Here is a 25,446-nt window from a genome sequence, read left to right as displayed (position 1 = left end):
AGTCATCCAACTCCCATATGGAGATGCAGGCTGTGTCCTCGGCAGCTGACGACATCCCTGAGGACATCAGCCACCAGCAGCGGGACTACGTCCTCTGGCAGCAACAGAAGTTGGCCAGGGCTGGCTGGCCTCCTGCCTTCCCCCGCCAGGACATCGGGAGAAGTGACCATGGCGAGCACCCTGTGTACCCGCAGCTGCCCAACCTGTGACTGCTGGCCCGGGGCTCCACACAGAGGCCTACCTCTTGCTACAGGGACAAAGACTTTCTCCTTTTACTTTCTTCACCTGGAGGTCCTCATGAAGGAGGATTACTAAAATGGCGACATTTAGGCTAACAGATGGCCTATTCTTATGCTTGCCCTTTAAACGGTCAACTGACCTGACTGACCGGTTGCTACTCATAGCTCCAGGCCCATTGTTAAAATAAAACTATTAATTTTACTGTTTCTCCTTTATTCCAGTAATCGAAAGTAATAATCATACTTGGTTTCTGATTTGTTCTCCAGGGAGAAGGTCACAGAACTGTCACCTTACAAAATTGGCTAAGTACCAAGAAGACCACGCCTTGGGCGCTTACGAGATAAAGAGATGTAGAAAGTGACAAACACCGGTTTCTACAGAATTGATCACCTGGAGGCATCATGACGCCACTCTAAGTTTTATGATGAAAAAAATGATTCTACTGATTGATTACTGTTTGAGCTATGGCAATATAATCACCCTGACCCATCCCCAAGGTGGGCTCACAGTTTTGAAGGCACTAGCCTGCTCTGAGTCCCCTTTGCCTGGCAAAGTAACAAAGCTATGTCTTTTCTTCTGAGCTCCAAGATCATGTCTCTGAGTTTCAATTTGGCTTGTCAGGGACAGGGGCTGATGTTTCGGCAACACTCAAACAGGATGGGATTGGGGCTCCTTTGACCGTGTTGACAGTTTAGGCCCAAAGCCCCCCAAAATGAGCCGTGCACATTTGGAGAATCTTTTGTTTTTCGGGTGTCTAGATCCTCTATCAAAACCTTTAAATACACCGTCTAAGCCTTAGGGTGGTGTGACTCTGTTGCTCAATTAGCAGTAGCTTTAAGTGGAAGGTCTGGTTTTGTAAAGTGTTATCCTGTAAAATGTGAAGTACAATCTACTGCATGTAGGTCTTGCCATAGATTTTGAAATAGTTCATAGATTTCATTCCTTCAGTCATTTAACAAGCATGTTTTGAGTAGAATCTCTTCTCCCTCTGCATTTCCAGATAAATCTATTCTCTATTCATTCCAAATCCTCTATCAATGTTTCCCCTCCTGAATTTCTAGGATTCTATGTGTCCTCGGGGCACTAAGGAAGATGTTTCATCTATTTTCAGTGCGGCATTCTAGGACTCTTATGTATCCTCAGGGCACCAAGGAAGGCCTGTCATCTATTTTCAGTATTTTCTACAGAAAGTGTACTTTTATGATAAGGTTGTTCATATTAACTGAAAACATTTTCTCTGCCTCCAAGCGAAATGATAAATGACTCAGTGGCATTTATGCTGATCAGAAGGTCTGATTAGTACTCTTTAATGAAAATACATGGAAATATAAATAACTTCATTATGAAAGAAATTTGTTTGGAAGATGGAAACTTTGGAAACGAGGTTCATATGGGCAAATAATGCTTGATAAGACAGGGCCCACTACTACACTGTCACCTTGGCTATGTCTACTGTCTCTCTGAGAGCTCACAACTCACAATCTCATTGTCACTGTGAAAAATGTCTTACACCTATTACATAATTGTCTGTTTCAAGGGATGTCAAGATGCAGTGACTAAAAGGCCATTTTTTGGTTCATATGTGGCCTGGAATTTCAGGAGCCACTGAGGTCCTAGATTATTCTAGGATCAAAGACTAGATAATAAAAATTGTCACCCCACTTTTTCATGAACTGGGGCTATTGCAGTTGATAATGATGTTCAGTGGATTCCCTGATCTCCGTCTTCCAGGAGACCCACGCTGGAAAGACTGCAGACCCTTATGGCAGAGCAGTGGTCCTGGGAAGCCATCAACACTGCATCAAGGTGGTGAATGCCCTTGTCCCTGGGGTGACAGTCACTGCTGCTGCTCCCATGTCCTTGCAGAGATAGGGAGTTAGGGCAATAGCTACTTAGTTTCATTTCCTTCTTGATTCTTTTACAATACTTGTTAAAGGGAAACAAGCCCCAAATTGAGTCATTTGTGCTAAAACTCATCAAGACTTAATTTCTAACCTAACTGCAGTTTCAGCCTCTCCCAGAAGTGGAATAAACCAACCAGTCTGGAATTTCCTGTTTGGCACTAGTAAGGCAATCTGCCCAAGACCCCCTGCATTCCCCTAAGGGAAGGTGACCTTACCTGAAATAAACCAGTCTCTTGAGTTTCCTTGTCCTTTTTTGCCTATAAAAACCTCCTATTTTGCACGATTCTTTGGATCGCCTTTCTACTTGCTAGATAGGATGCTGCCCTTTCATGAGTCATTGAATGAAGCCAATTCAATCTTCAAATCTAGTCCACTGAGTTTTGTATTTTGAACACACTCAATAATTAGAACCCCAGTTCACTGAAGGATTTCAACAAACTTGCTTTGAGTGCTGCTCCATGCCAGGCTCTGCTATAGATTCAGGGACTACAGAAAGAAAGGTCACTATTGCTGTCCTCAGGATGCTCACACACAGCCTAACAGCCTGAGATTTGCATCCCAACCACAAGACAATCCATGGACTTCTATATTAGTGGTTGGAATGAGATGTTAATGGGAACACAGGAAGGAGTAAGACATCTGGGAGGGAAGGTGGTGACAGAAAGCGTCACAGAGGCGATGACATCTGAACTGGCCCATGGAAAGATGGGAGGTGGTTTTCTCCAGGGGCAGAAGAGGTGGGGATTCTGGCTTTACTCTGAAAGCACTTAAAAGGGGGAGACACGAGCTTCTGGTGACATGCCTTGATTAATCAATCCAAATTTCCAGCTTCTATCTCAAGCCTACAGATTTCTTAAAACATTCATTTCACTGGTTTCACCTGTCTTTCTAAGACCTTGTTTTCTAATGCAGCGGTTCTCCAAGCCTGGTGCCCAGATCAGCAAAGGTCAGCATCACCTAGAACTTGGTTAGAAATGCAAATTCTGGGGCCCCAACCTGAACTGTAAACGCTTGGAATTTCACCCGATACAGACTCAAGGTTGACAGCCACAGTTCTAAACACACCCAGGACCTTGGGGACTGGAGAGGGGATGTAAAATGCAGAGGCTGAGAATGATCTGGGTTTTTCTGTGCCACCAGCCTGGGAGGGGCTGGATGACCCACCTGGGAGTCCACCCAGGCTGGTCTGTCCCGTGCCTTCTCAGGTGGTTTCTGGAAGGGTCCACTGCGTGAGGGGAGAGGCGCTCCCATGGGTCCCTGAGCTAGACTCATTTTCTCCCCCAAAGCGGACAGGCTGGGAGGCTTAGCTTCGCAGCCTCAGGGCTGGCTTTGGGGTTGTACTGGCCTTGGTCTTGCAAGTGAGAGATAGGGGACTCCTGGGACCATTCCGCTCCAGAGCCAGAAGGTGGCCACTCCCATCCCAGGCGGGGCGGGTGCCTTTCTACGCCGACAGCTGCGTCAGGTGGCTGTGGGAGGGGAGCAATAAACAGCCCGGGACGCGGAAGGACGCGGGAGCGGCCCGGAGGGCGGCGGGCGCGGGCACATGGGGTCTCCGGTGCTGGCCGGGCCCGCACTCCCGCTGCTGCTGCTGCTGGTGCTGCTGCCGCCAGGCCCTGCCCGCGGCGCCGCGCGCTTCGACCCCACCTGGAAGTCCCTGGACGCCCGCCCGCTGCCCGCCTGGTTCGACAAGGCCAAGTTCGGCATCTTCATACACTGGGGCGTGTATTCCGTGCCCAGCTTCGGGAGCGAGTGGTTCTGGTGAGCGCGCCTCCCTGCGTCGTCTCTGGCCCGGCGTCGGTTCCCCGCCCCCACCTCGCCCCCTCGGCCGTTTCGCGTCCCGCTGTTTCAACCGCGTTTGTAGTTCCGGGTGTTAACTGCATCGTTTATTGTGTAAGTGGTTCGAGCTGGATGGACCCTGACTTCTTCCTGCGAGTGACTCTAGAGTTGTCGGACGCTTACTGCGGCTCTGGCTTCTCGGCTGCTTGGTAGTTGCACTTACCAAGTCGGGGCTATCGCTCTGTAGCCACCGAGTGACTAAAGCAGCAGAAAGTAAGGACTTGTGTGGGGTCATACGTGAAGCGTGGGCCTCAGCTGCCGTCCTTAGAGATTCGGAGGCGATGTCTCTTCGCCCTTTTGCAGCTGTCAGTTTTCAGTTGTTTTGCCATGAAAGATGATTAAACATATATTCATGGATATGAGAAACTTCTGTGCATTTGGGCATCCATAGGCTCTTTAACGTTAAAATGTTACCATCTGTGGTTCAAGGAACAATTTTTTTTTAAAGTTCTAGAATGTTAACACTAAAAACAAAACAAAACAACCTAATTATTAATAGACTACTACGTGAAAAGTGCTACACACAAAAAGTGCTCTTTAGATTTTCCCTTGAGATCTATGTACAAATGTGCAGGTAACACCTTACAACTTTGAACTGTCTCACATCCCTTTCCTGATTTAACACTTGAAGTATTTGAAGTTCTTTGAGACAGAAATGTTATTTTTTATACCTTTATGTACACATACACACACATAGTACTATGTATAATACATTCCTAAGTAAAATAAGAAAATAAACAGTACTGTCAATTGAAAAAAAAATGCACAGTGTGAGAACTGTGAGTTAGGCTTTATTTGGGGCAAAACGAGGACTGTTGCCTAGGAGACAGCCGCTCAGATAGTTCTGAGGAGCTGCTCCACAGAGGTGGTGGGGAGGTCCGTGTGCGTGTGACTTTGGTGAAGGGGGGCACTTGTAGTCAAGCACACACTTTGGCAGAGGGTTGCTGCTACTCACATGAAGGTTGCTGCTAGTCACAAGGAGCAGATTTCTCTGGTAATGACCTCTAGATATGAGAAGATGCAAGAAACCAGGCTCATAAAATCTCCTCCTGAAAATATCCATCAATCTGAAGTGCTGTTCTACCAGTTTTTCCCAGAGCACACAGAATGCCTCATTTCTGATCTCCACCCTGTCCCTTCTGGGTGTGTTGAAGGTCAGTGACTACTGCAGTGGCTGGTGACTTCTTCCTTGTAGAACCAGATGGCAAGTGACAATTTTTAGTTGGCAAATATGGGTATAAACCATATATTGTATTAACATCACGCTGTATATATTGTACTGCTTTCTACAAAGAGTGACTTTCTGTAAAATAACTTTTCTTACTCAGTTAAGCCAGTTGATGTAAAAGAACTGTATATACTTTGTTGAAATTTTGTACAAGTTTGAAGAACGTATACAAGGGACTCTTTCCTCCCATAACGTGTATTACCAAACATATTTGCTTCAGGATGTTATAAATCTTTCTTTGCGAGTTTTGTGCTGTAAGGCATTTTAAGTTTATTTTTGAAATGTTTCAGATTAGCTAGGTAAATAAATTTGCAGATTTTCTTTGTCTTATATTAAGATAGAATAGAATATATTTTAAATTATCATTTTGTTCAGCTGTGAAGGGTAGGTAAATACCCATTTGGTTCTGGAAGATAATTTGATGTTTGTTAACTGAAATTAGTGCTCTGCCCAAAACAGCTAGTTTTGAGTCATATTATTCTTTGCAGTGGTTAACTTTTCAATTTCTACAAATGAACACAAAGTTGTTTTGACCTAGATCAATGAAGATAATTTTCATGCAAAAGAGAGTGTATTTCTGATGGTCTGGAATTGCATTAACCCAATGGAAGATTCTTTATTTATGGTGTCCCTTTGTGTCCTGTCTAAACCTCTGCTCCCCATCCCAATTTGACTCGGGAGAATCAATAGTAGAGATGAGTATATCTGACTGTCCTTAATGGCAATTCAAACCCAAATATAAATGATGGACTGTTTACTGTAAGTGCCTCTTCTCATCTCTATTAGTATGAAATTTGAGAAGTGACTCTAGACCATAATAGAGAATGCAGGTTCAAATTAGACTCTATTAAGAAAAAATAGAACTCCCTTATCACTTTGACTGTCCCAGTTTCTCCTTTATAGTTCAATTTAAAAGATAAAAATGCATCATAGATCAACTAGGAAACTTTCACTTTGAAGCACAGAAAACCCAAATAAAAGATATAATAATAGGGGCTTGTTACTATACATAATGACGAATTTAGAGGTAGGTGGCTCATGGATGAAATCAAAGACGTGGGCTCTTCTGTCATTCTCAGCCTGTAGACTCGTCTCGTCATGGTCATGTGTTGGTGGCCAAGCATCACTTTACACAACCTTGTCCAAAAACATGTTGTATCTCTCTCTATTAGAGAAGAAACCATTCCCAGAATCTCCCAAGTTGGCTTCCCCTCAAGTTCCATTGGCCAGCATGGGTTGGGTGTCCATGTGGTAGCTGTGATGGAAGCTGGGAAAGTATGTGTCTGACTTTTGGGCAGACATATTAATGTCCTTCAGTGAAGTCTTCTCAGCAGGAAGAACCTCCTAATCATCTTTGAGGAAGCAGTGCCCGTTATGAATTTGCTCATCCCATAGACACTCTTATGAAAGGAGTGGTGGAAGGAAAAGTAGGTGAGTCAGAGATGGTGCTTGCATCTATTTCACGAGGACAGGATTACTGCTACATGTATCTATAATGTTTATCTAAAAATTGTGTTTTCGGTGTAGTTTTCCTCCTGAAGCTTTGCTTAGGCAGTTTAGGCCCCATTGTTCAGAATAAATGCACATAACAAGAATTTTTTGAAGGCTGAATCAATATAGTCAATAACAGCATCTTCTTAATTTTACTGTCATCTCCTCCCCCACTTGTTCTCTGCTGGTAAATATAATAAATTTGTGTTATGTTTTATGCACTTCATCTTCCTTTTGAAGCCTTACGTTACAAAGGACTAATTATGTAAAGATACTACATGCTGCAATTTAAAAATGAAGAATTAAGAGCAAATGGGTGGTTGGGTTGTCTAGAATGTTCTGGTTAATGAGTTGAGTGGAGTTTACAGAGGGAAAAGTGGAAAACTACAAAAGTTTATATAAATTTTCTTTAAGGTGAAGTCAGACTAATTGGGAAAGTGAGGAAGAGAATCTTGGTAATATCTGAGTGTGGGGATTTAGTAAAGGAAGCTGAGGAAGTTACAGTTGACCCTGAACAACATAAGTTTGGCCCACTTTTATGTGGATATTTTTTCAATGAATATACAATTGGCTGTCTGTATTTGAGGGTTTCACATCCCTGGATTCAACCAACTTCGGATGGAAATTTTCTATCCATGGTTGGTTGAATCCACATATGCCAGGACTGTGAATATGGAGGGTTTACTGTGGAATGCCATTTAATATAAGGGAATTGAGCATCCACAGATTTTGGTATCTCCTGGGGCTCCTAGAACTGTTAGTGGAAAGAGGGGCCTCTAAATTGGGAAGTCCACCAAAGTGTGGGTCCTTGCCGCTGGCTGTGAAAGAATTCATACAGCAGAGGCAGAGGGACAAAGTGAACAGCTGCTTTATTGCTCAGAAGAGGAAAAGGAAAGAAAGATGCTCCAGTGAGGAAAAGGCACTCAAGCAGGGAGCCATCAGCCAAGATGGCCAGTGAAGACAGCTCCAGCTGTGGCTTGGGCCATGTGGACTTTTATGGGAGGCTTCGGCCAGCTGGAACCAATCATCTTTCTTTTCTGTCTTTGTACGTGGGCTTTTCTGGTTATTGTCATGGCAGTTGTCAACTGTCATGGCACTGGCGTGTCACTTAGCATGCAAATGAATTACAATGATGGTATAATGAGGCTCAAGGTCCACTGGAAGTCAAATCCTCCACCATCTTGGGCTTCACTGGTTCTAACCAGTTCTTGTATCTTCTCTTTGCAGCTGCCTCCAGAGACTTAGATAAGAGTAACTGGTTTATTTTCAAGGGAGGGCGGGGGTATGGTCCTGGGGCCACAGCCTTGGTAACCAGGACCCTGCTCCAGGGCTGCACTAGTGTTTCTTGATTGTTCCTCCCTTGTTTCTGCATTTCCTTTCTTCTCTGATTAGCAACTGTTTGAATCTGCCCTTTGGAACTCAGGGAAGGTCAAGGAGGCTGAATGAAGCCTATAAACTTCGAACAAGAAGTGGGGAACATGGAAAGATTTGTTCCAGAGAAGACCCTACAGGGTCCTCCTTGGTATCAGAACCATTTCTCCCATGGATACCAAGGGATGACTATACTTTAAATGCTATTATACTTTAAATATGCTATTTATGTGCTGTTTCCTTCCTCTTAGGTGGTATTTGCGAGAGAAAAAGATACCAAAGTACGTGGAATTTATGAAAAATAATTACCCTCCTGATTTCATATATGAAGATTTTGGACCACTATTTACAGCAAAATTTTTTGATGCGAACCAGTGGGCTGATATTTTACAGGCTTCTGGTGCCAAATATGTTGTCTTAACTTCCAAACATCACGAAGGTAAGTACAGCGTTTGCAAACATTGACAGTGGTTATGAATTGTAAAAGTAGTTCTTTTGGAAGAAGAAACTAAAGCAAGGTCATCCACATGAAATCAGAATTTTCTCTTAGGAGCAACCATAAGTGGCTACTGATATTTTGCTTATAATTTAAGAGACCACACACATGTTCCACCCAATTAAGAAGCATCAAGTATGCAGAAAGATCATACCCACCACAAAACAGAGAAAAAATGAAAACGGGTCACATTTTGTTATATGCATATTTAACAATTTTCAAAGAATCCAAGATTTGATTAAAGCTATTTGAAGTGGGATGTGGGTTGTAGGTCAGTTTCCATTTGGAATTGCACTCTTTCCTCTCATTCCACCTCTGTAATGTATTCTGAGAAGGCACCATGGGAGTTATTCCGCTGTATTCTTGCATCATGACCTATACACATGGTTGTGCTTTTGGTTAACTCTTACATGGCCCAATGCCTCCAATTTGCTACAGCTTGCTACCAATGAAAATAACATGGGTCACCTGGAAGGAACAGGATTTTAGAACTGTAATGGTGCTCAGAAATATCAGAGATGGTGGAAGAATATCTAAAGGAAACACAGTGGTTGTATTAGGGTTCTCCAGAGAGACGGAACTAATAGGAAGTATAATATGTAGAAAGAGATTTATTATAAGAAATTGGCCTCTACATAATGGAGGCTGAGAATTTCAGACCCAAGAGAGCCAAAGGTTTAGTTCTAGTCTGAGTCCGAAGGCCTGAGAACCAGGAGACTGAATGATTTAGGTTCTTGTTCAAGTCTGAGTCCAAAGGCAGGAGAAGATTGATGTCTCACCTCAAAGATGTGCAGAGAGAAAAAATTCTCGCTTAATCAGCCTTTTATTCTATTCAGCCCTTCAGTGGATTGGATGAGGTCCACTCACATTGGGAAGAGCAATCTGCTTGTGCAGTCTACCTATTCCAATGTTAATTTCATCTAGAAACACCTTCAGGAACACACCCTGAAGATTGTTTAACCAAATATCTGGGCACCCAGTGGCCCAGTGAAGTTGACACATAAAATTAACCATCATAGTGATCTTACATTAATAGGATAGATTCCACCCATTACCATTCCTGTATCTACAAGATCAAGGAAGCATCAGCAAATTGTTATTGTTCAAACAGCATGTCGATTACACCATTTCCTTTGTATAACCATATTACCTTGGTATAAAAAATTTTGCCTCATTGTTTTCTCCAGAAGTGGGGAGGGGATTAAGAGGGAGAACCAAAACCCCAAATAAGAAATTGTCTTTTCCCTTTGGCCTCATTTTTCCCTTTGGCCTCATTCTGGTGGCTTAATGATTTTCTGCTATAGATGTTTTTCAGGCTGAGATGGATATTTATGAAGCATATTTCCTTGTGAACATGTTGATTTCCTGATGTCTAGGAACTTCTCCAAGCTGCAGGGCACAAAGTATTACATAGTGAGCTTATTTAAAAAAAAAAACAAAACAACTCTTAATCACACTGTGAGGACAGATGACGTAGCCTATATTTATAAACTTTCTAGGACCCATGTTGTCAGATGTTTTCATGCTTATGGAAGAGACCCCGCTGAGCCCAGTTAGCCAGGAAGACCACTGTGTGAGCTTCTAGTGGTGCTACTGAACCGAATACCCGTGTGGTTTTAGCGCCGCCAGGCATTAGGTCCTGTCAAGTTGAAACATTTTGAATGAGACTTTAAATATCAATACTGCTTTGAAGTTTATTACAAATATCTTTGAAACCAGTGTGAGCTGTTTTAAAAGCTTCTTAAAAATGAGTCTCAATAGTATATCCATCTTAATCATGTCCTAATTTACAAGAATAAACTGTTTCACTGAAGGCACCTCATGTATGTCTGTTCTCAAAGATTCTTTTAGATTTCAGTGGGGCAGTAACAATGTACTTATGTTCTTAGGCACTAACTAAAAATTTTGAGACTTGTATTGTTTATTTATTGCATCTATGGTTTTTATTTAGAACAACCAGCAATCTAAGTGCAAATTCCTTTTATTTTATTAATTATTTTTACTGAAGTATAGTTGATTTGCAATGTTGTGTTAGGGTGTGTAGCAAAGTGATTCAGTTTTATGTGTATATATATGTGTGTATATACAGTTAATATATATGTGTGTGTATATAAAAGTTATATATACATATATATAACTTTTCAGATTCTTTTTCATTATAGGTTATTATAAGATATTGAATATAGTTCCCTGTACTATACAGTAGGTTTGTTTGCTATGTCTGTGAGTCTATTTCTGGTTTGTAAACAAGTTCATTTGTATCATTTTTTTCAGAGATTCCACAGTAAGTGAAATCATATTTGTGTGTCTCACTTACTTCACTTAATGTGATTATCTCTTTGTCCATCCATGTTGCTGCAAATGGTATTATTTCATTCTTTTGTTTATAGCTGACTAGTATTCCATTGTGTGTGTGTGTGTGTATATATATATATATGTATATATGTATATATATACACCACATCTTTATCTGTTAATCTGTTGATTCAATTAGGTTGCTTCAGTGTCTTGGCTATTGTAAATAGTGGTGTTATGTACAATGGGGTGCGTGTATCTTTTTGACTTAGAGTTTTCTCCAGTTATATGACCAGGAGTGGGATTGCTGGATCATATGGTAACTCTACTTTTAGTTTTTTACGGAACCTCCATACTGTTCTTCATAGTGGCTGTACCAATTTACATTCCCACCAACAGTGTAGGAAGGTTCCTTTTTCTCCACACCCTCTCCAGCATTTATTGTTTGTGGACTTTTTAATGATGACCATTCTGACTGGTGTGAGGTGATACCTCATTGTAGTTTTGATTTGCATTTCTCTGATAATTAGTGATATTGAGCATCTTTTCATGTGCCTGTTGGCCATATGTCTTCTGTAGAGAAATATCTATTTAGATCTTCTGTTGTTGTTCCATTTGTTGATTGGGTTGTTTGGTGTTTTTTGGTTTTATTTTTATTTATTTTTTTATATTAATCTGTATGAACTGTTTGTATATTTTGGAAATTAATCCCTTCTCAGTTGCATTGTTTGCAAATATTTTCTCCCATTCTATAAGTTGTCTTTTCATTTGTTTATGGTTTCCTTTGCTGTGCAAATGCTTTTAAGTTTAATTAGGTCCCATTTCCACAGCTAACATTATATTCAACGGTGAAAAGCTGAAAGCATTTCCTGTAAGATCAGGAACAAGACAAGGATGCCCACTCTCACCATTCTTATTCAACACAGTTTGGAAGTCCTAGCCACAGCAATCAGAACAGAAAAAGAAATGAAAGGAATCCAAATTGGAAAAGAAGAAGTAAAACTGTCAGTTTGCGGATGACATGCTCCTATACATAGAGAATCCTAAAGATGCCACCAGAAAACTGCTAGAGCTCATCAATGAATTCAGTTAAGTTGCAGGATACAAAATTAATGTACAGAAATCTGTTGCATTTCTGTTCACTAACAACAAAATGTCAGAAAAGAAGAAATTAAGGAAAAAAATCTCATTTACCATCACATCAGAAAGAATAAAGTACCCAGGAGTAAACCTACCTAAGGAAGCAAAAGACCTGTACTGTGAAAACTGTAGGACACTGATGAAAGAAATTGAAGACGACACAAACAGATGGAAAAATACACTGTGTTCTTGGAAGACTCAACATTGTTAAAATGACCATACTACCCAAGGCAATCTACAGATTCAGTGCAATCTCTTGTCAAATTACCAATGGCATTTTTCACAGAACTGAAACAAAAATTTTAAAAATTTGTATGGAAACATGAAAGACCTTGAATAGCCAAAACAATCTTGAGAAAGAAGACTGAAGCTGGAGGAATCACACTCCTTGACTGCAAAATATACTACAAATCTACAGTAATCAAAACAGTATGATGCTGGCACAAAAACAGATACTTAGATCAATGGAACAGGATAGAGAGCCCAGAAATAAACCCACTCACTTATGGTCAGTTAACCTATGGCAGAGGAGGCAAGAATATACAATGGAGAAAAGATAATATCTTCAATAAGTGGTGCTGGGAAAACTGGATAGCTACATGTAAAAGAATGAAATTAGAACATTCTCTAACATCATACACAAAAATAAACTCAAAGTGGATTAAAGAACTAAATGTAAGACCGTGTACCATAAAAATCCTATAGGAAAACATACTCAGAACACTCTTTGACATAAATTGCAGCAGTATTGTTTTGGATCTGTCTCATAAAGTAATGGAAATAAAAGCAAATTCCTTTTAAAATATGAATTATTTCTAAGTGCTTATGTAAAGGCAGACATTTTTCTTACCCATTTAGTTGGTAGGTAATTCACTTTTAGGTTATTTAAAGAACAACATTCAAGTTTATGATTTTAGAGTAGGATGAGATTACAAATGGTGGGTATATTTCAAAGTACAAGATTACTGGGGGAATAGTACACCACCCCCACCTTGGTTAAATGAATCATGAGGCTAAGGGAGATTTACTACTACACGCAGATCACCAGTGTTCTAAGAATCATACTATAATAAAATAAAATAAATCCTAAAGCACTTTAATCTTTGATTTAGAAGACAAGAATCTTGTAGGAATGTATTGCAGGATCTTCACTTAAGTGGTAGTAGTCCTTGTGTAGCGTGGTAGATGTGGAAGATGTTCCCACCTTTGCTGTGGTCTGCTCATGTTGATTGTTGATTTTGTGCTAGACCCTGTGCTGGCCGTTGGATACAGCAGGGAACACTGCAGACATGATGCTGTCCCTCAAGGAACTTACAGTTTAAGAGAGAGAATGCAGGAGATATGTCAGACTATACAGACCTCATAGGGTACTCTGAGAATTACTGTTAAAAATCTCGGTTCTACTTTATCTAAATTCTCATTTGTTTCTTGTATGAAAGCAAAATATACACTATGAAAAAAATTGCCATAAAGCAATTTGTAGAAACAGTGATTTTTATATCATGTGTAGTGCCTGCATAATTTGTTCTGGTGTTTGCACAGGTGGAAATTTACTAAAACTGAATTGATGTACTTAACAGGTTTTTTAATATAATGTTTCAGGCTTCACCTTGTGGGGCTCAGAGTATGCGTGGAACTGGAATGCTGTGGACGAGGGGCCGAAGAGGGACATTGTCAAGGAACTTGAAGTAGCCGTTAGGAACAGGACAGACCTGCGTTTCGGGCTATACTATTCCCTTTTTGAATGGTTTCATCCACTGTTCCTTGAGGATGAAGTCAGCTCATTCCAGAAACGACTATTTCCAGTGTCTAAGATGCTGCCTGAGCTCTACAAGTTGGTGAACAAGTATCAGCCTGAGGTCCTGTGGTCGGATGGCGATGGTGGGGCCCCAGACACCTACTGGAACAGCACAGGCTTCTTGGCCTGGTTGTATAATGAAAGGTGTGTGCTTTTGATTGGATTGCTGTCATGACCTTAAGCATTCCTAACACATGTGTAACAGTTTAATTTCCTTGCTTCTCGAAATATTTTTCAGGCTCATTTGTGTTATGGGGGAGGAAACCATTGTAAAGAATGCTTATCAGACATATCAATATTTACTCAAAATAATCAAGAGTTACAAATCAGGAGTCTAATACAAATCAGGAGTCTGGTTTTTAAAATCAGACTTAAAGATTACAGAATCAAGGACTTTGAGGATATTCATTTTGTGGGTCCCCATTTTCATCTCCTATTCTGGGGACAACGCTGTTTATTCATCATCCCTTTCTCATTATGTGCTTTTCAGTTCCTCTAATTGCTTCTTTTTATCCTTATTACCTTTGGTAATCTTTGCTTCTCGGACAATGTCATCTTTCTCTGTCTCCTCTTTTCCTTCATCGACAGTCTCTTCCTGTTCTTTCATCCAAGCTGCCCCATTAGAACAGGGAGTTCTGACTTAGTTCTTCTATAAGGCTCACACTATATGGACCACACTTATATTTCTGACTAGAAAGTATGTGGCATTGGGCTGTGAAGTTAGGGAGTGTCTTGCTCGTGTTCTCTGGGCCCACAAAGGGTTTGCACAGGCAAACCCTTTGAAGAGCTCTTGATATTTAACTGCAGTTTCTCTAGGTACTCCTTCCAAAAGAAAATATTGGTAGCCCTCTTCTTCATTTTGTGAACCCAAACTGTCCCCTCTACGTGAAGAAGTGCAGGAAGTTCCACCTGCTACGATGAATAATGTCGTGGGGATGTTTCATGCCACAGTGAATTCCATGATGACAACAGTCCAATTTCCTGAGATTTTTCTTTTTTTAATTAATTAATTATTTGGGTGGGGGGAGGTAATTAGTTTACTTATTTATTTATTTTTGAAGGAGGTACTGGGGATGGAACCCAGGACCTTGTGTATGCTAAGCATGTGCTCTACCACTTGAGCTATACCCTCCTCCCTGAGATTTTTCAATATTAGGCACAATTGTAAGAGAAAGGCTAGAATATATGTATAAGATTATTCAGTCATAGGTGAAAAGAATGTCTTGAGTGGCCCTCGGTCTTGCCTATCACTCATGGCACGGGGGGTGGGGAACCTACAGATAATAGCATAATACTCCTGCAAGTGTTACGTGTGTTGGGCACTGGGCTAGGTGTTTTACATAACTTAGTTCTGCTGTGGTAACAGATGAGGAAATTGATTATTGAGAGGAGTTAGGTAACTTGCTCTAGGGCTGGGAGCTTAGAAAGTGACAGAGCCAGGACTACAGTCTCTTCAGGTCTGTTTGACTTTGCAGTCATGGGCTTTGTGTTATATTCCACTGTGGTTATTTTTCAGGAGTGAATTTCAGTCAGACCCCTTTTCAGTGGTGTTTGCTTTTGTCCTAAAAAATTTTTACCTTTTGCTTCAGAAAAATCATCCGTTTCATTTCAGCCCAGTTCGGGACACAGTGGTCACCAATGACCGTTGGGGAGCTGGCAGCATCTGTAAGCATGGTGGCTACTACACCTGCAGTGATCGTTATAACCCAGGACACCTTTTGCCGCACAAGTGGGAAAACTGCATGACGATAGACAAGTTTTCCTGGGGCTACAGGAGGGATGCTGGGATCTCTGACTACCTTACGATTGAAGATTTGGTGAAGGTACAGTAAAATGTCTCATCACTATTATAGTAATACTCTTACTAGTATGTGAGAATTATTTTTTTAATTGTATAGCTCAATGACCTATAAACCCAGAATATAATTCTTTTCTCTATGTTCTCCTAAATAGTGATTATATATGTATGTCTAAGTCCACAAATACAATAGGTTAACACATCCGTGATGGAGTGGTTTTCTTCCTCTAAGAACTATATATTTATTCTTAATTTTTTTTGAAAGCAACTTGTAGAAACAGTTTCATGTGGAGGAAATCTTTTGATGAATATTGGGCCCACACATGATGGCACCATTTCTCCAATTTTCGAGGAGCGACTAAGGCAAATGGGGACCTGGCTAAAAGTCAATGGACAAGCCATCTATAAAACCCAAACTTGGAGATCCCAGAATGACACTGTCACCCAAGATGTGTGGTAAGTACTGTTATACAGAGGAAGACATTTAACATTTCTCAGAGATGAAGAGGAAAGTAGAATAAAAAAGGAAACTGGATGAATGCCTACTTACATGAAACACTTTATTTACCCTAGAAGAAATAAGCATATTGTTAAACACTTATTATTTATCAAATTGAGCTTAAATCAGCTCTAGATTCCTCCTAATGGTGGACAAATTTGAGGGAAAATATTCAGCTCTTAACAAAAATTGTAAGCCATTCAGAAGAATGGAAAATGCCAGCTGGTTAATCTAAAGGAGACCTGGTTTAGTCAGTTAAGTAAATTCTAACTTTTGCAGATGTTACATTACATCAAGTTACCAAGAGGTGATGAAGGGCAGAAAAAATATTAAAAATCAGCCCAAATAACAGCCTTATTTAAATTGATTAAAAATCTTGTAGCTTGTTTCTATTATTCTAATAAATCTAAACCTGGAGTTTCTTTAAAATTAATTATCTTAACTGGCTAACTTTTCTTTTAACTAGTGTTTTCTGTAAAAGCCTTGCCATGGGTTCCGTCTGAGCTTTGGAAGGTTCTGTGGGCCAGTGAGTATTGGGAGTCAGACTGCACATATGGTGGTTTCTGATGTGGGATTTTAACATATATAAATAAGAAAAGTACTAGCGAACCTCTAAAAATTCACCTTGTATTGCCACCAAAGTGAATGCACCCTGATTAAGCATAAATCAAAAAGTTACATTAAATAATCTTCTTTGAACTTATGTCCTTAGACAAATTATCAATTCTTTGAAGAAAAGCAAGGCAGTTTAGACAGAAGCAACTAAGTGTAGAATTTTAGAATGTTAGGAGGAGCCATAATGAGAACTCAGAACCAATCTTTCATTTTACAGAGGCTAGTTTAAATTTGGTTAAAGCCAAAGTTTGCTTCTGTGCTTACGTTTGACTATGAGGGTGTCTGATCTGGGACTTCACAATTATTAACCATTATTCCATTAAGTTTTCTTTTAATAAGTAAAGATAAAAAGCCAAACTATTTACCAAGGCGTGTGAAGCTGAACTCTGGCTGCACTGCCCCGGCCCCAGGCTGCCGCTCGCCCCTCCCCACCAGGGGAGCTCTCTCCCCTCGGTTCCTGGCGCCTGCTGCCCCTCCCTTCTGCAGTTATCTTCAGACTCCCAGGTCCAGCCTTAAAAATCCTTTGAGATTTTAGCCCTGGCTCACTGTCACTGTCCCCAGAACTACTCTTCACATAATTCGTAGTGATTGTAATGTCTGTATTCAGAGCTCTTCTAATTTGCTGGCTCCTTGGTTCCTGTGCCTCCTCCCTTCTAGGGATCCTGTCCCCCTATGTTTGTAGCCCTTCTCTTGGTCGTACCTTAGACCTTGCATCACCAATAACTGCGCTCCTTCCATGATCTCAGTCTGAAGTGTTCTCTGTCTAACTCCCACTTCCTGTATTTCAGCTTACCCCACATAGCACTTCGGCTCCCGAAGGGATCTGCCATCTTGGATTCTGTCACTTTTTCTCTGTTCCACATGCCTCTGCGCTCTCATGTCTTTTCTTCTTCCTTTCCCAGGTGGCCCATCACTCTATGGCATCCACCCTCAACTCCTTAACTTTCTTTCTGTCACCCTCAATACAACTGAACTTTGATTAAACTCAGCTCTGCTTATTCCATGCCTGCCCCTGGGCAGCTAAACATGACTAGACACACACACACACACACAAACACACAAACACACACAGACTCACACACACTCACACTCACATCAAATGGTCTCACTTTCGGCTTTACGGCCAAGCCCCGTATCCTGGATCCCATCCCAGGTTATCCACTCAAGGATATTGTTTTACTAGTTCTCCCCATTTGCTCCTTATCTTCAGTTTGCCCTCTTTTTTAGATCCTTTTCTATCAGCATACAAACCTGTTCTTTTTTTCATCTTAAAGCACTTTTTCAACCCTACTTAGATTTCCAGATACTTTCCCATTTCTCTACTTTCCTTTATCGTAAGACATCTTGAAAAATGGCTTTTACTTGCTATCTCCAATATCTTGCTCCAGCTTTTCTCTTGAACTCACACTGGTCAGGCTTCTACCCCCAGACTCCTCACCATCACTGTTACCCAGGCCCACCGTAATCTCCCCACCCCCAGTCCAGGGTCAGTCCTCAGTCCCTATCATCTGAGCTTATTGGCAGCATTTGCCTCAGGTGACAGCTGTCTCTCTCCCTCTTCACTTCACATTCCTTCTTTGTTTCCTTTGCTGGTTCCACCTCAATTCCCGACTAGACCTTGAAGTCCCCTGAGGCTCAGCCCTTGGACATCTGTATCTACCTTCATTCCCCGGGTGACCGCATCCATTTCCATGGCTTTAAAGTCCATACCGTTCACTGCTCCAGGGCAAACCTCTTTCTTGAACTTCCTAGTCAACATCTCCACTTGGAAGTATAAGCATCCTAAACCTGTTATATCTGAAACTTAGGTCCTAATTTTAACATTTGGCTCTAAAGCAGCTCATTCTGTGCTGTGCAAGCTCTCTGCAGGGACTTCTGTGCTCACGGTCCCTCTTCCTCCAGATACTCACAAGGCTTTGCCTGACCCTACAGCCACCTTCTCAGAGAGGTCTTCCCTGACTGTTCTATTTAAAATAACACCCAGGTCCCTTTTTTCTAACCTAGTGTTGACCTAAATAGATGTTAGTTATTTCTCCAGCAAAAAAAAAAAACGGTTTTATTCGAGATCAGCAAAGAAATGTAACTCGGGGTCTGCAAACTCGGTGAGCCCCGTGCAAGCGCCTGCACCGCCAGGGAGAGAGAGCTCTTTCATCGAGGGGAGGGAAGTGGGAGGGTGACGGTAAACACAGGGTCCACAGCTGGCTTTTCTTTGGTTGAGCTGTTGCCAGCAAAGAAGAGGAGTCTTTCTTCTTCCTGTTGGGCTCTGCTACTGTTGCAGGGCATAGGAGTTCCCCCTGCTGGTCTCCTGACTCTATTTTAATTGCGGCTTCTGTGTATTAATTTTTTACACTAGCATGCTCTATCCTTCTTATGGGGCTTCTCCACAGCACTTAATCGTTACCTGACGTACTTTTTTGCTCCTTCTAATATTTTCCACTACAACATAAGCTCCACGAGGACAGGGACTGCGTTCAATGCTATGCCTCCAGCTCTGACACAGTGATTAGCATTTTAAGATGTCGATAAATGTTTGTTGAATATTGGAGTGAAAAAAATCAATGAATTCTGTTTTCTTTGTCTAGCCCTTACTCTTCTAACCTTTTCTTTTTTTCTCATTCATCCTGTAAGTCTCTGATTAAATGTCATTTTCTTGGACAGGCTTTTTGCTGATGGTCTAACCTAAAAAGATCCCTTTGTTATAATCTTCCAATTTCCTTTTTTTTTCATAGTGCTTATCAAAGTTCACACTTACATATTATTTGTATGATTATTTAATGTCTTCCTCACTCTAATCTAGGAGTCACAAGAACAAGAACTAAGTGTGTTTAGTTTTCGATTGTATCCCTAACACCAATGCTTGGCTCAGCGTTGACACAAAACACCTACTGAATGAAGGAATATGAAGTAATCAGCAGGTGGAAAGCCATCCATTCTTGCATCTTGCCCTCTTTGCTCACACTCCCCACCTGTTTCTAGCTCTATGAGAACAGCCTGATGAAGAAGAGTAGTACTAGAAAAATCTATGTTCCAAAACTTCCTTTTAGTATTGGGGAAGTCGGGGAGGGAGGTCATGTGATAATTGGGATTTGTAATAAGAAATATATATTTGGTCTTTGTCTGTTTCTGGCACAGAGCTCCTGAAACTCTTGAAATTTCTTGAGTGATGAGAGCGATAAAGGTGTCTTCTGTTATGTCACTGAAGTGATTTTTGACTGGGGGGCTGGTGGCCAGGAGACCCAACCATGTGATTAGAGGGTTGGAACTTTCAGTCCCACCCACAGTCTCCAGGGGGGCGTGAGAGGCTGGAGGTTTAACCAGTCATCAATTGCCAATGATTTCATCAATTTTAACTATGCAATGAAGCTGCATAAAAACCACAAAGGATGGGCGGAGAGCTTCTGGATTGGTGGAGGTGCCGGGAGAGAGGGGTACCTGGAGATGGCGTGGAAGTTCTGTGCCATTTCCCACATACCTTGCCCTGTGCATCTCTCCATCTGGCTGTTCCTGAGTTACATACTTTTATAATAGACCTATAATCTAGAAAGTAAAATGTTTCTATGAACTCTGTGAGCTGCTCTAGCAACTTAACTGAACCCAAGGAGGGAGTCATGGGAACCTCCAGTCTATACCCTATGGGTCAGAAGCCCAAGTGATGATCTGGACTTGTGACTGCTATCTGAATTTGAGGCTGGAGGGCAGTCTTGTAGGACTAAACCCTATCCTGTGGAACCTGACACTATCTCTGGGTAGACAGAGTTGTAGGACACACAGCTGGTGTCTGAGAATTGCTTTGTGGTGTGGGGAACTTCCCGCCCCCACCACACTGGAATTGGGATCAGAACCCTTCTGGGTGCTTTTTAGACTACCATAAGGCTATTATTCTTTCCCTCTACTAATAAAAACATTGGTAAATATTTGCTAAATGGAAGTATCTCGGTAAAATAATTCTAGACCTGACTCATAAATAATGAGAAACATTACTATGCTTTTCCCCTTTTTAACCAGGTACACATTCAAACCTAAAAGCAAATTGGTCTATGCCATGTTTCTCACATGGCCCACATCAGGACAGCTGCTTCTGGGTCAGCCCAGAGCTACTCCGGGGGCAACAGAGGTAAGAGGAAAACAATTCTTTATTGTTCCTTTAAATTGCCGATGAGACTGTCCTGATGGAAACATAACTTTTAACTTCAAGGTGAGCCTTTTATGTGCTCCTCTTATACCTCATAAGAGTAATTTTAAAATTAGCTTTATCAATGGCAATGTTTGGCAAAAACCTTTGAAAATTTTCTTTCATTTCCCAGAAAACTAAAATTATAAAACAGCTGTATTATCTCCATGCAAATCAGGATGAAATGTCTTCTTCATGGTCATTCTATGCTGTTCAAGCTGCCCTGCATGTATCCAAAATGACTCTTCGTAAAACTGGAGCTCAGATTCTTCCCAACATCCCATGCCAGAACGCATCTGAATAAATATGTCATGGCCTTACTATTTTAAGTTCATAAAAAATCTGGAGAAAGTTAAAGGTTAATCCGACAGTTGTTACCATTAGCTCTGATATTGAGCTCATTTTGATATACTTATAGCTTATTTTTAAGAAATCGAAAATTTCCTGGGAGGTGAATTGTCCATACGCTTCTCCTTGCATCATCTTTCCATATTTCATTTCTAACACTTGGGCTGATCAGGCAGAAAAGGACTAGAGTTCAAATCTGAGGTTAATTACAGCCTAGTGGCCTGGGCATGGCATTATCTTTTTATTTTGTCCATGTTTTCTCTGGCCGCCATTAATACTGTTATTTAAAAGTTCATATGTTTTCATATTATTCTACATGATAAGCAAAGTTTTCTGGTTCCAAATAACCACAGATATGTTGAAATCTAAATTCATTTTGTGTAAGACTAAGCATATAAAACAGTCACAGTAGTAACGGATCTCACTCATGCATGGTTGGCTAGTGGGGATTACTGGAACATCTGGGCTGGGGAGAAAGGTGAGCCTTTCTCCAAACATTGTGTGTAAGAGCTGAGCTCTTTGGGCTCAGTTGGGCAGTCTGGTTCTAGACTCACCTTCCCCACTCTGACACTATTCAATCTTCACAAATCTTCCTCAACTTCTGCACACTTTTGAAAGTAATATAGGAGCAAGACAGATGTATGCACTCATTTGGATCAAGAATTGAAACAGCTTGTGACCTACTAAATAAAAGTAAAAAATACATTGCTTGCCTATATTGCTTTTTAAGAAATATCAACCTCTCCTTCCCAATAAAGTGAGTAAGTCAGATATATTTGGAGACATCTGTATGTATGTTTTTAATTTCAGGTTAAACTGCTGGGACATGGAAAGCTACTTAACTGGACTTTTTCCAAGCAAAACGGCATTATGGTTGAACTGCCTCACCTAACTGTTCATCAGATGCCCTGTAAATGGGGCTGGGCTCTAGAACTAACTCATGTGGCCTAATGTACAGCAGAGGGCTTTATGCTGCTGTAATATCTAAGACTGAAAATATCAGGTGTCTATAGTTGTAGCACATGAGAAATCAAATGTGAGATTGAACAAGAATTTCCTAAATCACCCACATCACTGTTTTCACTCTTCAATGCACTTTGCTATTGATGTCTCTTCACATTGAATTTATTTCTATGTGTGATTCAGAGGTGGGGGTTTTTATTTTAGGGTAGCTAGGAATTGGTGGTGTTAAGGACTGAATCGTGTCTTCTGCCAAATTCACATGTTGAAGCCCTAACCCCTCAATGTGACCGTATTTAGAGATTTTAAAGAAATAACTAAGCTTAATTGAAGTTATAAAGGTGGGACCTTAGTCCAGTATAACTGGTGTCCTTATAAGAAGAGGAGGAGCAGGAACGCGAGCGCACAGAGGAAGGCCCACGTGAGGACGCAGAGGGAAGTCGGCCACCTGCAGGTCAAGGCGGGAGGCCTCAAGGGAAACCAGACCCGCCACCACCTGGGGCTTCCGGCTTCCAAAACTGAGAAGAAATAAACTACTGTTGTTTAAGGCACCCAGTCTGTGGTATTTATCATGGCAGCCCTAGCAGACTAATATAGGTCACAGGCATATAAGAAATTAGGCTTAATACTTATTTTCAATGCTCTTGTAATAAAACTGATACGTTCACTATAGATATTTAAAAATACACAGAAATGCTTAAAGGTAAAATCACTGTTAAGGTCACCACTACTATTATTTTAGTATATTCTTCCAGGTTTTTCTGGGGGGGAGATGAGGGCATGGGATTGGAGGTGTGAGCCTGTTTTTGTAGGTAGGCTAATTTGAGGTCCAATTTAAATGAATAAATTTGCTTCCTGTATTTGCCTTCAAACAAACTGAAGTTGAAAGCCTAGCTGAAAATTAGGAAATATATTCAGAGTTTCCCTAAGAATGAAGCAAAATAATGAAACAAAAATAATTGAGATACTGATGTAAATTTAAAGAAATACTGATTAAAGAACTCCTTCCCCTCAACAAAGATGTCCCACGTGGCCAGATCTTTGAAGTGCTGTGGGTTCCATTTTGTCACATTAATTAGTCAAATGCAGACATCTCATTGTTCCCCACAAATGCTTCAAGTAGAGAGGGAAACGAAACACTATTTGTATTTATTTTCTAAAATCATGCTTAAAATTATTCATTGCTGAAGTTCCTACAACTATCAAAAATTTGAAACCACGCCAAAGTATTTACATGAGTAAATACTTTAATAATTCTAAATCCCAACTAACACTTTATTAGAGATCCAACACGGACAGATTTACATGATCCCAAATATTAGACTAAGAAAAGACAAAAAAGAAAAAAGGAAAAAATACTTCAAACAAACCCAAATAAACAGGGTTACAGGATATGAACATAAAAGTAGGGTCCATCTGTCTGTTTGAAAGAAGTATTTTTGAGGCCAAAACCTGTCAACCACTTAAATTCCTACCTTGTCCACCTTGACCTTTACAAATAGAGGATATAGAGGAAAAATGGAACTATTTAAGCAAATTAAGTTAAATATAGGGTTTAGTTAATAGGAAGCTGTGAGGGAGCGAAATGACAAAATATAGCTGAACATTCAGAAGTACTGAGTAAAATGCTTTGCTAAAAACCAGACACTATATATTGAAAAAAGTATGAATACCAAATTTTATTTAAGGTATATCTTGCTTATATGTGAAATCTACACGTGGGACTCATAATAAGGATCTTAAAATAGTCCATCAAATTCTTAGAATTATCACTGGTATGGAGGGCAAGAATTATAGCAAGGATAATTAACAATCAGATCTCTTATTACCCACTTTAAGCCAATAGTTCTTACCCTGCCAACCAACTAATCCTTTTCCCGGAGTTACTTATAAGTACAAAATTGACTTGTTTTGAATTTCAGTAACTTTGGATTTTTCTTTAATGACTAGAGAAATACTGAAGGCAAGTAAAGCTAGATTATTAGACTGAATGATTTAGACATTGATATTACAAATATGGATATTGCTTTAATAAGATTCCACATCTCATTTTCTTATGAGTGCCATTTTGAAGCAACACAATTACTTTAAAAGGTCAGGTTATTCAAATAAATATGAATTAGCACATCAGAAAAAACATGTTTTACTTTCTGTTCAATTTTGTAAAGATGTGGTTAGATAAAAACCTTCCTGTCTAACTTCCAAACAAAGAAAACAACTGTTCATATCAAATTTTTGTATGTACACAGTAACAAACACATTTATACAAGTTTGAAGGAGAAGCTATTTTAAGTAATATCCATTTAATCAACTCACTAGATTAACGGATGCTCTTCATTTCCTTGGAAAAGCGGCATACTGACTGACGCCTAGGCAAGCTGCAGGCTTTCAGTTAGTAGGCTTCTGTCTGGTACGTGCTTCCCTTCGATTTCCACTTGCTGCAGCATACGTTTACCAAGGATTAGCTGAGTCTGTTACTATAGTGGGTTGAATGCTGTTCCCCAACATTCATGTCTACCCAAAAGCACAGAATGTGATCTGACTTGGAAACAGTGTCTTTGCAGATGTAATTAAGTATTGAGATAAGATGGGGGACACACAGAAAAGATGACCATGTGAAGAGAGAAGCAGAGATTGGAGTTATGCTGCTATAAGCCAAGAAACACCTTGGCTTGGAAGGGTCAAGGAGGACTGACTGGAAGGATTCTTCCTTAGAGCCTTCAGAGGGAGCACGGTCCTGCTGATATCTTAATTTTGGACTTCTAAGTGTCAGAATGATGAGAATACACTTTTGTTGTTAAGCTACAGTTAGTGGTAATTTGTTATGGCAGCTCTAGTAACTCTAATACAATAACCAAACTGATTATGCCAGTTGAACTTTTTATCATGAGTACATAATCAGATGACGTGAGTGTGATGGGTTGCAGTTTCTGTGAAATTGGTTGAATACTTTGGAAAGACTAGATAAAAGGGTGTTGCTTTTTTTTTTTTTTAATTTAAAGGTATTGGTTAACTAATTATGGGCAAAACAGTTCTAAAAGACTGGGGGGAAATATAGTAAAAATTTACAAAAATTCTGTATCTCTAGTTGTGATGTAATGCATATGATCTGTGTAAGAAAGATAATTAGAGAACCTCTGTAAGCAGACCTGTATCTAAAAGGTAGAAAAGACCTAGGTCCTACATTAATAATTAGCAAATAAAGGCTACTTATATTTTAAGTTAAAATATCTAAGAATACATTTTTTTTGTTGAT

At 40.4% G+C, this 25,446-nt stretch overlaps 1 protein-coding gene across 2 annotated transcripts; it reads left to right on the top strand.

The window, feature by feature from the left end:
• The first annotated feature begins 3,619 nt into the window (after positions 1–3,619).
• Positions 3,620–25,418, top strand: FUCA2 (alpha-L-fucosidase 2). 2 transcript variants are annotated; one of them, XM_006197759.4, is made up of 7 exons: positions 3,620–3,902; positions 8,322–8,509; positions 13,604–13,943; positions 15,412–15,622; positions 15,863–16,053; positions 20,717–20,825; positions 22,041–25,418. In XM_006197759.4, the coding sequence occupies exons 1-7, from the start codon at positions 3,688–3,690 to the stop codon at positions 22,179–22,181; spliced, it is 1,395 nt and encodes a 464-aa protein (XP_006197821.3). In that variant the 5' UTR covers positions 3,620–3,687; the 3' UTR covers positions 22,182–25,418. The 2 variants fall into 2 exon arrangements, with proteins under 2 accessions (XP_006197821.3, XP_072822056.1); XM_072965955.1 differs by lacking the exon at positions 22,041–25,418 and adding an exon at positions 21,016–21,935.
• Positions 25,419–25,446: the final 28 nt, after the last annotated feature.

Source organism: Vicugna pacos, chromosome 8, assembly GCF_048564905.1.
Source record: "Vicugna pacos chromosome 8, VicPac4, whole genome shotgun sequence".
NCBI lineage: Eukaryota > Metazoa > Chordata > Mammalia > Artiodactyla > Camelidae > Vicugna > Vicugna pacos.
This window is presented reverse-complemented; position numbering and strand designations above follow the sequence as displayed.

What these genes read in the sequence shown, in the direction of transcription:
- FUCA2 (XM_072965955.1), top strand. Translation starts at nt 3,688, where the DNA reads ATGGGGTCTCCGGTGCTGGCCGGGCCCGCACTCCCGCTGCTGCTGCTG. An exon ending in GCCTGGTTGTATAATGAAAG is followed by an intron (nt 13,944 to 15,411) that starts GTGTGTGCTTTT and finishes GTTTCATTTCAG; the next exon opens with CCCAGTTCGGGACACAGTGG. An exon ending in CGATTGAAGATTTGGTGAAG is followed by an intron (nt 15,623 to 15,862) that starts GTACAGTAAAAT and finishes TTTTTTTGAAAG; the next exon opens with CAACTTGTAGAAACAGTTTC.